Source organism: Gopherus flavomarginatus, chromosome 19 (genome assembly GCF_025201925.1).
Source record: "Gopherus flavomarginatus isolate rGopFla2 chromosome 19, rGopFla2.mat.asm, whole genome shotgun sequence".
Taxonomy (NCBI): domain Eukaryota; kingdom Metazoa; phylum Chordata; order Testudines; family Testudinidae; genus Gopherus; species Gopherus flavomarginatus.
In genome coordinates this window covers 21,385,492-21,399,394 of record NC_066635.1, presented here as the reverse complement: position 1 = coordinate 21,399,394, position 13,903 = coordinate 21,385,492, and the positions used below count along the sequence as shown (strand labels likewise).

The 13,903-nt window shown below is 47.2% G+C and overlaps 1 protein-coding gene across 2 annotated transcripts in view; it reads left to right on the top strand.

The window, feature by feature from the left end:
• The window catches only part of NXN (nucleoredoxin), a 113,340-nt gene that overhangs the window by 66,483 nt on the left and 32,954 nt on the right, over positions 1 to 13,903 (top strand). For both annotated transcript variants that reach the window (XM_050928818.1, XM_050928817.1), the window contains exons 2-5: positions 7,515 to 7,632; positions 9,849 to 9,982; positions 10,409 to 10,509; positions 11,340 to 11,446. In XM_050928818.1, the coding sequence (XP_050784775.1) occupies positions 7,515 to 7,632; positions 9,849 to 9,982; positions 10,409 to 10,509; positions 11,340 to 11,446 (460 nt within the window). The remainder of the gene's footprint in view (positions 1 to 7,514; positions 7,633 to 9,848; positions 9,983 to 10,408; positions 10,510 to 11,339; positions 11,447 to 13,903) is intronic.

Below are 13,903 nucleotides of genomic sequence, written 5' to 3'. Positions count from 1 at the left end.
TTCCTGATTCTTGGTAATCACTCACTGCTGGTGTGTTTGGATTGTAGATGTTGCAGGGAGCAGTTTAACTCCAAACAGAAAAACTTTTCCATGTTAGGTTCTGTAAACCACAACTGATTGTGGGGATTAAACTAACAAACAATGTGCCTTTAAACAATTCTAAGATTTATCAGTATAATTGTGCTCCGAAGGGGAAAATATTTTAATTTTTAATTTACAGTATCACTTCTCTGTAAGAGGAATTTAGAGGAATTTTTAACTGCCCCACTCACAGTCTCCAAATACCAAATTAATTTATTTATCTGCTCACTAGAAACTACTACCAATATACTGACTTCCCCAAAGGAAAAAACTAAACCCAGCTGCACTGAAGTATATCCAATTGTCAGGGTGGTGGAAAACAGGATCTTTTAAGGGGCCTTCAGAGGAAATTAACAAGACTCTGAAGGCACTGCCTCCAAAGGAGAATTTGAAGGAAATGTTGCATTGCTTTTCATTTAATGGAAAGCAGCAGCACTCCATATTGGGAACACATTCTCATTATTGTTGACAGATCCGCTCTTGAGTTTTTAAATTAACTTTGTCTGCTTGAATTTCCCAGGGTTAGGGCAGAAGCCTGGGTTGCAGTAAATATGATGATATTGCTTGGGCAAATGCCTCTCAGAGCATTCATCTGACTTGGATGAAGACAAGCAAAACTCTTTATCCTAATACGGTTTGAGGAGTGGAATCTAGCACAGTTTCACTCAGATAACATGACAGTGAAGACGCCCTTATTATGGATACCAGTTGCCATAGTGGGCTGCTGCTAACCGAGTTCAAGTGGGAACAAATCTCACGCGTGGGGTTCTGCGTGCACTGAAAGCTGGTTCATGTTATGTTTGTCAGTGGTAACCGTCCCTGCCCAGAGTTTGCACTAATGAGTTAATGCATCCTACGCAGATCCAGGGCTGAGAAGTCAGTCGACATGACCAAAAATAGCACCCTGCAGCTGTTAGTGGAGGGAGAGATTCCCATTCCTACTAGCATGCCAGTGGGGAGAGTGAGAGTCCTCTTTCTCCTTGAGACCCAAACCAGTCGGTTTTATTCAGTCTCTAGCCCAGTAAGTTTATAACCTGTCCCCTGGATGTTATATGCTTTAGAACAGAGAAGTTTCCCGCTGTGCGGGTGTTTAGTTTAACGCCTGTGATCTTTGTGTCCAACTCCAGTGTTCTCCCATGTACTTCATGCTGGTGTTTCCAGCTCACCAAGATGGAGGAAGCATGCGAGCAAATGATTAGTGACTGCAGTAGCACAGCAACCAAGAGCAATACTTTGCCCTCCCATTAATGCCTCAAGTCTGAGGCTCTCCAGTCACCTTACCAACAATAGTTAATGAAGCAGCAGATCACTCCACAATGTTCGTTCTGTTTAGCAGATGGGGACTGAGGCTCTGAAATGTTAAGTGATTTGTATGTAAAGTCAAACTTGAGTCAGGATTTGAACTCCGGTTCTGATTTCCAAGCTCCTGCCAATTAAATCCATTGATGACTTCGTGTTATGGATCAGATTACATAACTGGTAACTCGGTTTTCCACCGGAACTGTTCTGTTAAGCTCCTGTACAAGGTACTAGGCTAAGTTCCCTCTAAGCTATCCAGGGCCGCACAGGTGCAGAGAGGCACCTCTCCCTAGGTCCCAGCCCAGGAGCTGCCACTCTCTTCGGGGCTCGGGCTGCTGCGGCAAGAGAGGGCTGGGGGGAGTTCTCTCTCCCCGCCTCAACCCCGGGGCAGCCTGCACTCCAAACCACTCATCCTCGGCCCCAGCTGGAGCCCTCAACCCCCCCCCCCCCACACTTCAGCCCTGAGCCTGCTCCCTGAACCCCTCATCCCTGGCCCCACCCCAGAGCCCTCACCCCCAGCTGGAGCCATCACCCCCTACATCCCAACCCTATGCTCCAGCTCTGAGCCCCCTTCCACACACAAACCCCTCATCCCTGGCCCCGCCCCAGAGCCTGCACCCCCAGCCAGAGCCCTGATGCCCCCACCCCCTCCCAACTTTCTGCCCTAGCCCTGAGCCCCCTTCTGGACCCCAAACCCCTCATCCCCGGCCCAACCCTGGAGTCCTCCCCCCTCCCCCCGCACGCCAGCCCTGAGTCCCCTCCCACACGCCAAACCCCTCGGCCCTATCCCTGCCACACATCACCTCCATATTGATGCATATAACAAAATTCATTACACACATGGATGAAAAAATTAGAGGGAATATTGGTACCAGGTATATTTCTGTATAAACTGGTCATTCTATGACAGTGGTGTCTTGAGAAGAGAATGCTTCCACAGCTCCTATTCCAACTGGCCTTCAGTGCGGAGTAGACTGTTTAACTTACCAGGAGTACAGTGTGAATTGGGAATGAGGAGCAGTCTGAAAGGATCAGCTGATTTCAGACTGAAAAGTCTAGATTAATTCCACATCTGTGTTAGGTTTGGCTTGATCCTGCAGATTTGCAACAGCTGTTGGGAAGTGTAGCAAAGAATCCCCTCTTTAAATGCATGATCAAATCCTCAGAGCAAGAAGCATGTTATTTCAGTGTAATTCTCCTCCAGACAGGAAAAGCTGCATTTAAAAGTTGCTGAGGCAGCGTTCTCCTGCAGCATCCTCTGATCTTCCTGTGGTTTCTGATTAGCTCACATTTGGCTTTCCATCCACCATGCCTAGCGCAATAGATGGTCCTTTCAGGGGCGATTGTTCACCTATTTGAACTGTGACTGCCTTTTCTTTCTCTTTCATTTGCCTTACTGTGTGGATCACAAATGCCAAATTGCTCAGAATAAATTTAGCCAGCTACCCTTTGCCAGTAATTGGAGTCTGTTTGTGCCACGTTGACAGCCTTGTAGAGACAGTTAGTGGCTGGGGCTTCGCCAAGCTCTGTGCTTTCACTTTGCACAGGCGCGTGCAAACATTGGCTTCAGGTCTAGATCTTCCCTTCAGTTTCAGGCCACATTGGTGACTTGCTTGGATCTAAGAGGGAATTTCCATAACATGAAACGTTGCGGCCATTCTTGCCTTTAATACAGCTGTGTGGCCTGCTGATGCTACAGGATCCCAGCACTCCATATTCTGTCTTCAGCCAAGCAGCTTCAAGACAGAGCTTGACATGCTGGGGACCTGTCATCTCTGTCGGCTTCATTTTTGTATGACAGGTATTGTTCAAAGGCTGCACAAATTAAAATTCCAGATACTTCACTATGAGGTTAATTAACCATTGGAGCAATTTACCAAGGGATGTGGTGCATTCTCCCATCACTGGCATCTTTAAATCAGGATTGAAAGTATTTCTTAAAGCTCTAGCTCAGACAGAAGATATGGGCTTGATGCAGGAATCACTGAGTAAAATGCTCTGGTCCATGTTATGCAGGAAATCAGACTAGGTGATCACAGTGAGCCCTTCTGGTCTTACATCTCTCAATCTATGTTACTGGTCTATAGCAAACGCTGATCGGTCCTCAGTTTTTCTGTAGTGCCCATCCACCTCTGTAGTATCTCAGTACTGATGGAATCTCTTTGCTGTCTTTGTATTTCCAGATGTTTCACTGTGATTTTAACAACGAAAGTTTCCAACCACCAAACGGCTATTCATAAGTTTGAGTAGTTGTAAGGTTAAAAGCTGAGGCTGTCTGGCACTTACTAAGGCCACTATTCCCTTTCAACTCTTAACAAAACACAGAATAGTCTTCTTTGTACAAAGGGGGGGAAATCTATCCCGTTCTTGGAGTGGAGAGAAGAGAATCCGAGGGAATTTGAATTACAGAAATAAGCAGTAAATGAAAAAAACCAGTTTCCTATCAAGGTCATGTACTTTCGGAACAGACCTGCCGTAAAATGAGCCATTCGTCTTTCTCTTAGAAGTGTCTGATCTGCTTTGGAAAGTGGAGTGTGATTGAAAGAGCTCATTGCCATGGGAATGGTGGTAAATCTTGGCAATCATCCTTCAGTGCATGCGTTTTTCATTTCCAATCAGCTTTCCCAATGCACAGGAGAATTATCAAATCAAACTGCTTAGACTTTGAACAGCGCATTCGTGTACTTTCTAATACAGACATCCACATTAATACAGCTAGTGCTTGGAGACCACTAATTTGCTATTCAAGCCTTTCATAACTGCATTTATATGACAGCACATTCTGGTGTTCTTAAATGCAATTATCTTGTTTGTTCATCTGTGTCTCATGCTGCATTTGAATTATAGCCGAACTAATAGTCTGGACTTATATAGCTGTTTGTCAGGGGATTTATTTATTATCATCACCACAGAGCTCTTCACCAGTCTGAGCTGTTTAAACTTCACAAACTGCTGCATTGAGGCAGGTAAGCAGAGCTGTGCAAAAAGTTCTCAGCCCACACTGAACAGGGTGTGAAATTTACCAGGTTTCAGCTTCTTTTACAGCTGGGTTTTAGCACCACCCAGCTTTGATGAGGTTCACAGATGTCTGGAGTGGACGAGGGACTGATGGACGATTTTGAGTGAAGCTATGTGATAGTCACAGCTCTGTGTGGATTCAACATGAAAGTCAGCCATTGTGACTGATTTTTCTTATTTTGCTGAGATTTGTGCATAACTGAGCTGGATCCGGTGGGTCTGCACTTAATGCCCAGCTCTACCATAACAGTGACCTGAGTCTGAGTCCCAGGCTCAATCCCTTCTTCCCCCTTTGGCCTTGTAGTCTGTGCAGCTCCAGAACCTCAGGTTGCTCTGCAGTGATACCTTTGGTTATTTATACAGCACCCACAGATGTGCAGGACATGTAAACCCTGTTGATTATACATGGCTGAGTTAGGAGCACTGTTGGTTGGGCATAATGTAGAGACTGCTACCACCATTCCCCCCAAAAGGAAATCTGCTGCAGGATACTGTAGGGCCTTGAGGGGAGTCTGTTGCATATGGCAAAGACACAACAAAATAGAGTAAAATGTGAGCAGCTATTTACAGAGAGCTCTCCAGCTACTTTCTGTAACCACCTTCTTGTTTGCCACACCCTCTTACATCCTTGTAAAGATCCCTTTAAACTTCACAAATTTGGATTTACTTTCTGTGTTTTGAACCAGACTCAGTTTAACACAGCTGATGTACATTTAGCAAAGTCTTGGCAGCTTTTGTGGCCAAATCAATTTAGCTTGTGCATCAGCATCATCAATGATGCCAGCTTAGCCCTAGGAATAGTGTGTATTAGGAAACTGGTGCTAGCAGGGGCAGCACCAGGCATTGTTTTCTGTAGGTCCTAATAAATGGAGATTTAAAAGAAAAAAACCATTATGAATCTGTATATGCACCTTTTTTAGATATTTGTGACCTAGAGGACTTTGATCATCAAAGAAGTTTCAGGTAGGATAAATTGTGATCGCCTTGTCAAGTCTCTCAAAACACAATAACCTCGACAGAATACAGATTTTTGCCCAGGAACAAGTTCCAGAAGAGCGATTTAGATACTGGCATTAAAACCTAAATGTCTCTCTGACTCGTCCCCTTATCTTGAGTGTCTTTAAGCATATAAAAAGCTAGATCACCTAGTTCATTCTGGCTGGAGGTTGCATCCTTTTCCCACGCCCTTCATCTGTCTTGTCCACTAGATTGTAAACTCTTCAGGGCTGGGATTGTCTCTTAGCACAATACAGAGTCCAGTTTTGGGCACCGCATTTCAAGAAAGATGTGGAGAAACTGGAGAGGGTCTAGAGAAGAGCAACGAGAATGATTAAAGGTCTTGAGAACATGACCTATGAAGGAAGGCTGAAGGAATTGGGTTTGTTTAGTTTGGAAAAGAGAAGATTGAGAGGGGACATGATAGCAGTTTTCAGGTATCTGAAAGGGTGTCATCAGGAGGAGGGAGAAAACTTGTTCACCTTAGCCTCCAGTGATAGAACAAGAAGCAATGGGCTTAAACTGCAGCAAGGGAGATTTAGGTTGGACATTAGGAAAAAGTTCCTAACTGTCAGGGTAGTTAAACACTGGAATAGATTGCCTAGGGAAGTTGTGGAATCTCCATCTCTGGAGATATTTAAGAGTAGGTTAGATAAATGTCTATTAGGGATGGTCTAGACAGTATTTGGTCCTGCCATGAGGGCAGGGGACTGGACTCGATGACCTCTCGAGGTCCCTTCCAGTCCTAGAGTCTATGAGTCTATGAGAGTCTTCAGCATCTCCATCATACAGTGCTTAACACAGTGGGGGCCCAGTTTCAACTGAGACTTGTGCATGTGACTCTGATAGAAATAAAATAATACGATGGATCAGAATACAGAAGCATGTGCTTTGAGGTTTATACTGGATCCATTAGTTTGCTTTGCAGAATAACTGAGCATAAAGTATCAGAAGCAGTGGAATTGTGAGTTTTATTAACACTGAGGCTCCATTCTGCTGTTCTTCCATTGCGGTTTTTTGTTCTCCACTGGCCCAAGTGAATGTCATAAATATCTATGGCGCCAGGGAGCGTTTGCAGCACATTATTTGATGATGTGGGAAACTAATGATTCATTTCCTTCCCTCCCTTCCCCTCTGTCCTCTCTGGTTCTGTGTTGTGATCTGATTGCATTTAAGAGGTTGATAATTCATCACCGGGCTGTTTAGGTTGAAGTGCCTTGGAAAAATGTAAGTGAACTGCTCAGATTGGAATGTTTTAGGTACTCGAAGCTCTGAGATCAGCTCCTCAGACCACAGCCTTTCCTGGCTTTTAGTTACAGTTGAAAATGCATTGGAGTGGTTACAGAAGGCTTTCCAAGCCTCATGTACACCTGCAAGTTATGCCTTGCCAGTAGCTATCTTCCTCTTTCTATAGTTCCTTCTAGTGTTGGTGTTTTTTTGAACTCAGAATTTATTTATCTGTACATGCAGAAATATGATGCCAGACGAGAAGTGTGTGACCCCAGGTGTGTTTCAGTTATTGGCGTTGGACAAAGTTAAGTTGTTTGGGGACCTCTAGTCTGCTAATCAAAGTGGCCAAAACGCAGCAGGGTCTAGGCAGAATCATCACTCCACGTTTCTGGATGTCAGGCATGTTTTCAGTGTGAACATGTCTTGGGAGATAAGTGTAATAATGACTGATGAGGAAGCAGCTGAAACAGGATTGCCTCATGGTGGTGGTGGTTGCATATCCCATGTACAGTGCCTTCCAGTCAGAGATCTCAAAGTGCTCCACAAGGGGGGAAATAGAGGCACTGGGAGATTAACTCCTTTGTCCCAGGTCACATAGCAAGTGTGTGGCAGAGCTGGGAGTAGAGTGCAAACTTAGCTCATGGCCCTGGGCACCAACCGAGTGAAACAAGGAAGTTCTGGTCAACACGATGCCATTTTCTTTTGAGGTCACCAGGCTAAAAGTAGCTGGGCTCCTGTGTGAGACCTTTGGATGCTTTGCTGCAAACTGCCGCTCTGTCGTCTTCTGCTTCTTTCTGATCGCTGGCCTGTAAGGTGCTGCTGCTCAAAAGTATTAATGGTCAAGCTGCTTAGAGTTTACCTCTTCTTCTCCCTCCCGCTCTCTTTTACAGCTAAAACTGTGGAACAAATACAGAGTCTCCAACATTCCATCGCTGATATTTATAGATGCTTCCACGGGGAAGGTTGTGTGCAGAAACGGCTTGTTAGTGATCCGGGATGACCCAGAAGGTAAGACCTGGAGCACTGCACGCCCATGTGACGGCTGACAGTCTGCTTCTCTTTTAGCTCCCTTTCCAAAGTGTGCCTGGAAGCAAAAAATGGAAACAAATGAAGATCATCAGATTTACCTCATCAAAGCACTAGATTATTTTCAGCATGAAATTCCCTGCATTGTTCCCATTAGAGTTAGGGTTTCATTTTTTAAAAAACAAAGGCATCCCTTCTAGGTTTGCTGTCTGAAGTGCAAATGAGGAAAAAGTTGGATGAAATGAAATGCTGCAGTATGCATTTCACTGGGGGGCCATAGGCAGACAAACTGAGGACCCACCTTTTTCATAATTTAAGATCTGTGCTGCTCTCATCTAGTGAGTGGTGCGAATATTAGTAACACCACACAGTCTGAGACAGAACAGTTCCCTTGGTACTTACAGATGGTGCCTAAAAGAAGCTACAGTGTTCTTTTCTAAATCATACCACACGGTGTGTTTATACCAGACTTCGTCTTCTCGGAATCGGCAAGTGATGAACACAAACAAACATTGCTGCACATATTTGTAGTCCCTACACAAAATGAAAGCGGGGCACCTGCCTGCCCACCATTGACCCTTCAGCATATGTGCCTCCGCATTCCATGCGGTTGTCATTTCCCCAGTGCGGGAATGACAGATCCTGAAAACATGCCCCTAGGTGTAACGCAGGGGGCAGGAGCTGTGAAGCATGACAGGCTAAGTATAATTTGTGGTCTAAGCCATCTGGTAATGTTTCTTTAGCTCTTGCTGAATTTACGGGCTGCTTATTCTGGGAATTGGCAGCAGGAATAGTCAGAATATATAGACGCTTTTTTCAGGTGGGCAAGGAAACCTGTGTGTCCATTATCCAGCCTTAAAGCTAGGGACAAAGCAGCCCTGTGCAAGGGAAATGAAAATGGTGACAGCTTTAAGGAAGCCTGCTGATGTTCCTAAAAGACAAAGACTGAGGTAGGAGTTGAGCTGCAGTAACCGAGGCTACATCAGCTGCTTCTCAATGGTTTTTAAATGGTAGCTGTTCAGGAAGCAGAATGGCTGCGAGGAGCGGGATGGGCAGATTGACCTGTTCTCTAGAAGATGAATAGTCAGAGTACATGGCCTGCACCCCAGCCATGGGCAGAGAGAACCGACCCTGCAGAGGTCTGCCAAACTCATTTAAAAGGGAAGAATGAAGCAGACTGCAGCAATGACCCGGCCGCCCAAAGCAGTACTATTTGCATTGTTCCCAGAGAGCATTCTGACATCTCGAGACTGGGTGAATGCGCGCAAACACGCTTTGCGGCTTAGAAGCCACAGGGATCCCTAAGGGTCAGATCCTGCCCCTTTGTGGGCACCGAGGGTCCTAACCAGAGTAGAAAGCAGTGCAGTTGTGCTGCGTGGAGTTAGGGGGATGGGGGGGGCGGGGAAGAGGATACCGAGAGTCTACGTAGGAGATGTGGATCCTTTGCATGATACAAAGCATGGCTCCCCTGGGGTGTCCTGAGTAGGGATGGAGATGCGAGGGCAGCAAGTAGATTTGCAGTTGCACAGGTCCGCTGGGTGTAGGATGACCAGACAGCAAGTATGAAAAATCAGGACAGGGGGTGGGGGGTAATAGGAGCCTATATAAGAAAAAGATCCAAAAATCGGGACTGTCCCTGTAAAATCGGGACATCTGGTCACCCTAGCTGGGTGAGTACTCCATTGTGGGGAGGAAGGGGACAAACCTGGGGCTGCATAAACGACTTCATCCCTGAGACCCCAGTAGTGGCTGAACCCTGGGAGGGGGTGTGAATCTCTAAGGGACGCTCTTCCTCTGTCCCCTCCCCCCATGGAAAGCCTGATTGCCTGGGATTGGGGGGCAGAGAATATGGCCCTTTGTAGGGCGGCTCTCCTCTGTATCCCTCGGGGGGTGGTGTGTGTCAGAGGGTGGTTTTCCCTTCAGAACAAATGTGTTGGTTAACATTTGGTGCTGACCCCCCCGGGGGATGTGGCCCAGTATCTGGGTGGAAGGGGGCAGAGGAGGTCTACATGGAAAGACATTACTGCAGATGGATTAAGAGGACTCTCCGCTCCTGTCTGTTGCACGATTGCCCGGCTAGATGCCTTTGGAGAAGCGGGGAGGGCCTCAGTAAAAGCCATTTAAAGTGTAAATGCTAGATGTGGCTCTGACTCTTCTTCTCTCTGCCTTCTCCCCTTGCCCATCCCAAACTCCCCTAGGGCTGGAGTTCCCCTGGGGACCAAAACCCTTCAGTGAAGTTGTTGCAGGGCCTCTGCTCAGAAACAATGGCCAGTCGCTGGACAGCACCTCCCTGGAGGGCTCTCATGTGGGGGTCTATTTCTCTGCGCACTGGGTGAGTAGCTGGCACCTCTCCATCGCAGAGTAAATGGAAGGGGTTGGAGGTGAGTGGCAGCTTTGTGGGAAGGCTCAGTCCTGACTGCAGCGGCTCACATAAGATAGACACACCCTGCCCTGGCTGGACTGCCAGAGTCACTTTTGCAGGGGCAGCTGTGCCTGAGGTGAAATTCCCCTTCCAGGTAGCTGGTGGAGGTTGCACTGGTGACTTGCTGAGTCAGTGCCCCCTGTCCAGCAGGCCCAGCCACTTGGCAGACTGCGAGACTGCCTCTAGGCCCCCTGGGAAAGCAAAGATCATGGGGGCCTCATGGGGCTCCCTGTTCCCCCTGCTGAGGGAAGCCATGGAGTGAATTGGGCCCATTGACTTCAATGAGAGCCGTGTCCCTGGTGTCCGGGTACTATGTACTCCTCTGTGTTTTTCCAGTGCCCCCCCTGCCGAAGCCTCACGAGGGTCTTGGTGGAGTCCTACCGGAAAATCAAGGAGGCGGGGCAGAAATTTGAGATTGTCTTCGTTAGCGCAGACAGGTAATGTCTACTGTTTGCTTTGGAGAGCTCTGTGCTGTGCCATGGTGCAGGGGCTGGAGGGGCGAGGCATGTCTGCAGGCCAGACTGGAGGAACTCATGCCCCGAAGCAAGGAGAGAGCTGGGAGTTACTAGAAGTCCAGTTTTGTGGTACATTCAGCTGCTTGATATGTGCCCTTGGGGTGGAAGAAACTCCAAGTATCAATGGATACGGAACCTGCTTTAAAGAGAGAAACCAATCGGGCCTCTCCCTAGGAGTGCTGTTGGATACACAGGAGACCGGGCTGTAGGTCTGGGGTGAGAGGGAGGCAGGATTGGACAGGGCTGTTCCAGATAATAAGGACTCTGCACCCCAACCTGGTAGCACGAGATGGCTCTGATTCCGCAGTGGCCAGATACCTTCACCTTGCTGGCTCTGGGGAGAAACTGAAGGAGCCAGGGGAAAGATGGATTAGCCAGGGCAGGGGTGGAGTCAAGAGCAGGCCCACAACCCTTGAGGTGGGCTCAACATTTTGCTCTGAGGTTCCTGCATGCCCTGGATACAATCCCGAGGACTGCAGGGCCTTTGAGCAGCAGCTGTCAGAATTGAGATTTTCTCTTCTTGAAATTCACTGAAAAATCCTTCTTTGGTAGAGGCGCTGGGTTTAAAATCAATGTGGTCTCACCCTGGGTGGGTGCGAGTTGCCCTGCCCTGTGTACAGGTGGGCTCTGGGCCCTGGGAAAGTGTCAGGCATCTGCTAGGCTGCGTATGGGCAAAGGGTTAAACAGGAAAAAGGGCCGCAGAAGGACGGTAATGAGGGTGCATTTATCTGACCTCCATGTCCATTGCCTAGGTCAGAGGACTCTTTCAAGCAGTATTTCAGCGAGATGCCCTGGCTAGCTGTGCCATACGCTGACGAAGCCAGAAGATCGCGTCTCAACCGGCTCTACGGCATCCAAGGTAGGAGACGCCCCCGAGCCTGGCATGAAAATCACTCCTGCCCACTCCTCCCATTTAACTTTGTTCTTAAATGTCTCCTCTTGTTTAAATAAAATTAAAAAACAGCAAACAAAGGGCCTCCGGCAGAGCTCTCTTCTCTGCAGACTAATGTTCCTACCGTAACCTGCCAGCCCGTTAGCCAAAACGGGGCTTCAAAAGCAACCTGATAATTCCTTCTGGAAACTTGGAGCCTTCCGGTCTTATGTTTTATCCCTAATTGATTGATTGATTTTGTTTTGCTTTTCTTTAAGGTTTCTCTGTTGTTTTCTCGCTCTTCTATGTGATAGGAACTCAGGCCATTGTTCTCAGTAGAGAGTGAGGAAGATGGCGTCTGGTTTGTGTTAGTGACATGAGATTTGCATGTTTGATGTAAACCATGGCTTTGCTTCTGCTCTTCCGGATGTCAGTTCCAGAATTACCCAGGCCTTGGCTGCTGAGGCAGGGGGAGGGAGAGAGAGATTGTGTCTGTGTCTGTGTTTTTCAAGGTGTTCCAAAGACTTTGTGCACTCACAGGAGCTCTAAATGTAACTGATGTAATGCACAGACCCTGCAGGAAACAAAGGACAGCATTGATCTCTCACCTAGTGGGTGTAGGATGGGGAAGGATAAATGGGGCCATTAGCTAGCAGGGAAGTTTTCAGTATTTATGCATGTTTCCTCCCTGTGAGTAGGGGACTGAAGGGATTGATTTATGATGGGAGATGAAAAGAACTAAGCATAATTTGGGTAAGTGATGGCTCAGGGGAAGTTGTATGATGACAGCTTGCAAGTTGTATGATGACAGTCTGAGAGATGCAAACACCACGAAAGGAACGGAGTTTCCGAGGGTGGTCCGAGGTGCAGCTACGGGCCTGCCCTTACGCAGGGTCTGGCAGGGCCTGACTCTGTTACACTAAGTCCCCTTTACACTGCTGTGGCAGCATCCATGGGCCATAAAGTGGGTGTAAATGGAATTTACCTAACCCTGATTGTCACGTCAACACTATCCAAAGTGTTCTGAAAATCAAGAGAGAGTAAATAATTGGCTCTTTGCATCTGCACCAACAGTTATTCCCTTTAACAAACTAATCAGCTCTGTCTGCTCTGGCCTGCCTTTCCCACATCTATGCTGGCTTTCACGTTTCCAAACATGTCCATGAGCCATACATTATAAACTGCCCCAAATGTCCCTCTTGGAGCTCTGCATACATACCGAGGCAGAATCTTGCCTGTAGCTGTTAGGTTATCCTTTGCAGATGCTTTGGGACTGTACCATCCCTGGACTTTGTCATTTGTTACTTCTCCAGGATCGAGATAATAGTTGAGTGGTTTAACCTGTCACCCACGTCTCCCAGTGTCCTGGCCAAATGATTGCCTCCCATTCTGTTACCTCAGTCTCTCCTCCAGCTTATCCGCATTAGTAAACACAAGGGCATCCTGGAGGGATGTGGTGTTAAAATCCTCCTTGTCAAATGTGGATTTGAAGGAACTACTGCTGCAACTAACAATAGTTTATTACTCTGCTGCCTTATTATTGGCTTTTCTGGGTTTGTCTTGTTTTCCAGACCTCTGGTATAGTTGAAAACCCGTGTTATTTGTTAGTGATCTCCCTAGCTATATTTGCTACTGTGTTTCCATTGTACTGTTTGAACGCCCCCTTGACATTCCCTCTGTTTCACATAAAACTCTGACAATGCTGCATTGCTTCCGATAGTGCTCAGGAGCTCTGTGTTTGCTCTCTCTGATTCTCCTTAGTCTGTCGTTCTTCCTGGTTTTAGAAGTCTGTAGGGGCCAGCGAGAAAGCTGTCAGTGTAACCCTTAGCAGCCCTGCCATGTCCCTCTTCATTCCACAAGAGGGGTAGCCTAGTATGGCCCTTTCTCAGACGGCGGGTACCAGGCATGTGCCCCGGAAGTGTTTGTGTTTGTTTCACAAGTCTTTGAATGCCTCAGGAGCCATTCCCAGAGCTGAAATAACAAGCAAGAGCTTTGTCTTCTCAAAGGCGTCCAGTTCCTGAGTGGAGGAATGCAGCCAGATGACCAGATCTCTTGTTATTTTGCTCCTGTAACTGGCTCTCTTTGGCACTGAGGAAGCCAGGGAAAAATGTAAATACAAATACTGAGGGTTTTTTTTTTTCTTTTTTTCCTTAGGGGCCTGCAGGCCACCTGGTGCAGGTAGAGCATTAACTTCATACTCTTTTTTTCAGGCTGAGCATTTCCTTCTCACACTCACTGACTGAAGAGCCCTGCCCATTGCAACCAAGGGTGGGGCAGGCAACTTCCTGGGGGGAAAGAATCGTGAGTTGCTGTAATGGAGTTACTGGGCTTTTATTTGGGTTTCCCTGGATGCCTTTCTCCTAGTGTGGAGTCAGGAGGGTGAACCATTCCCACCTATATTAACTTGCTTGGGCATCCAGCACTATGTATCTTGAGATTTATTCA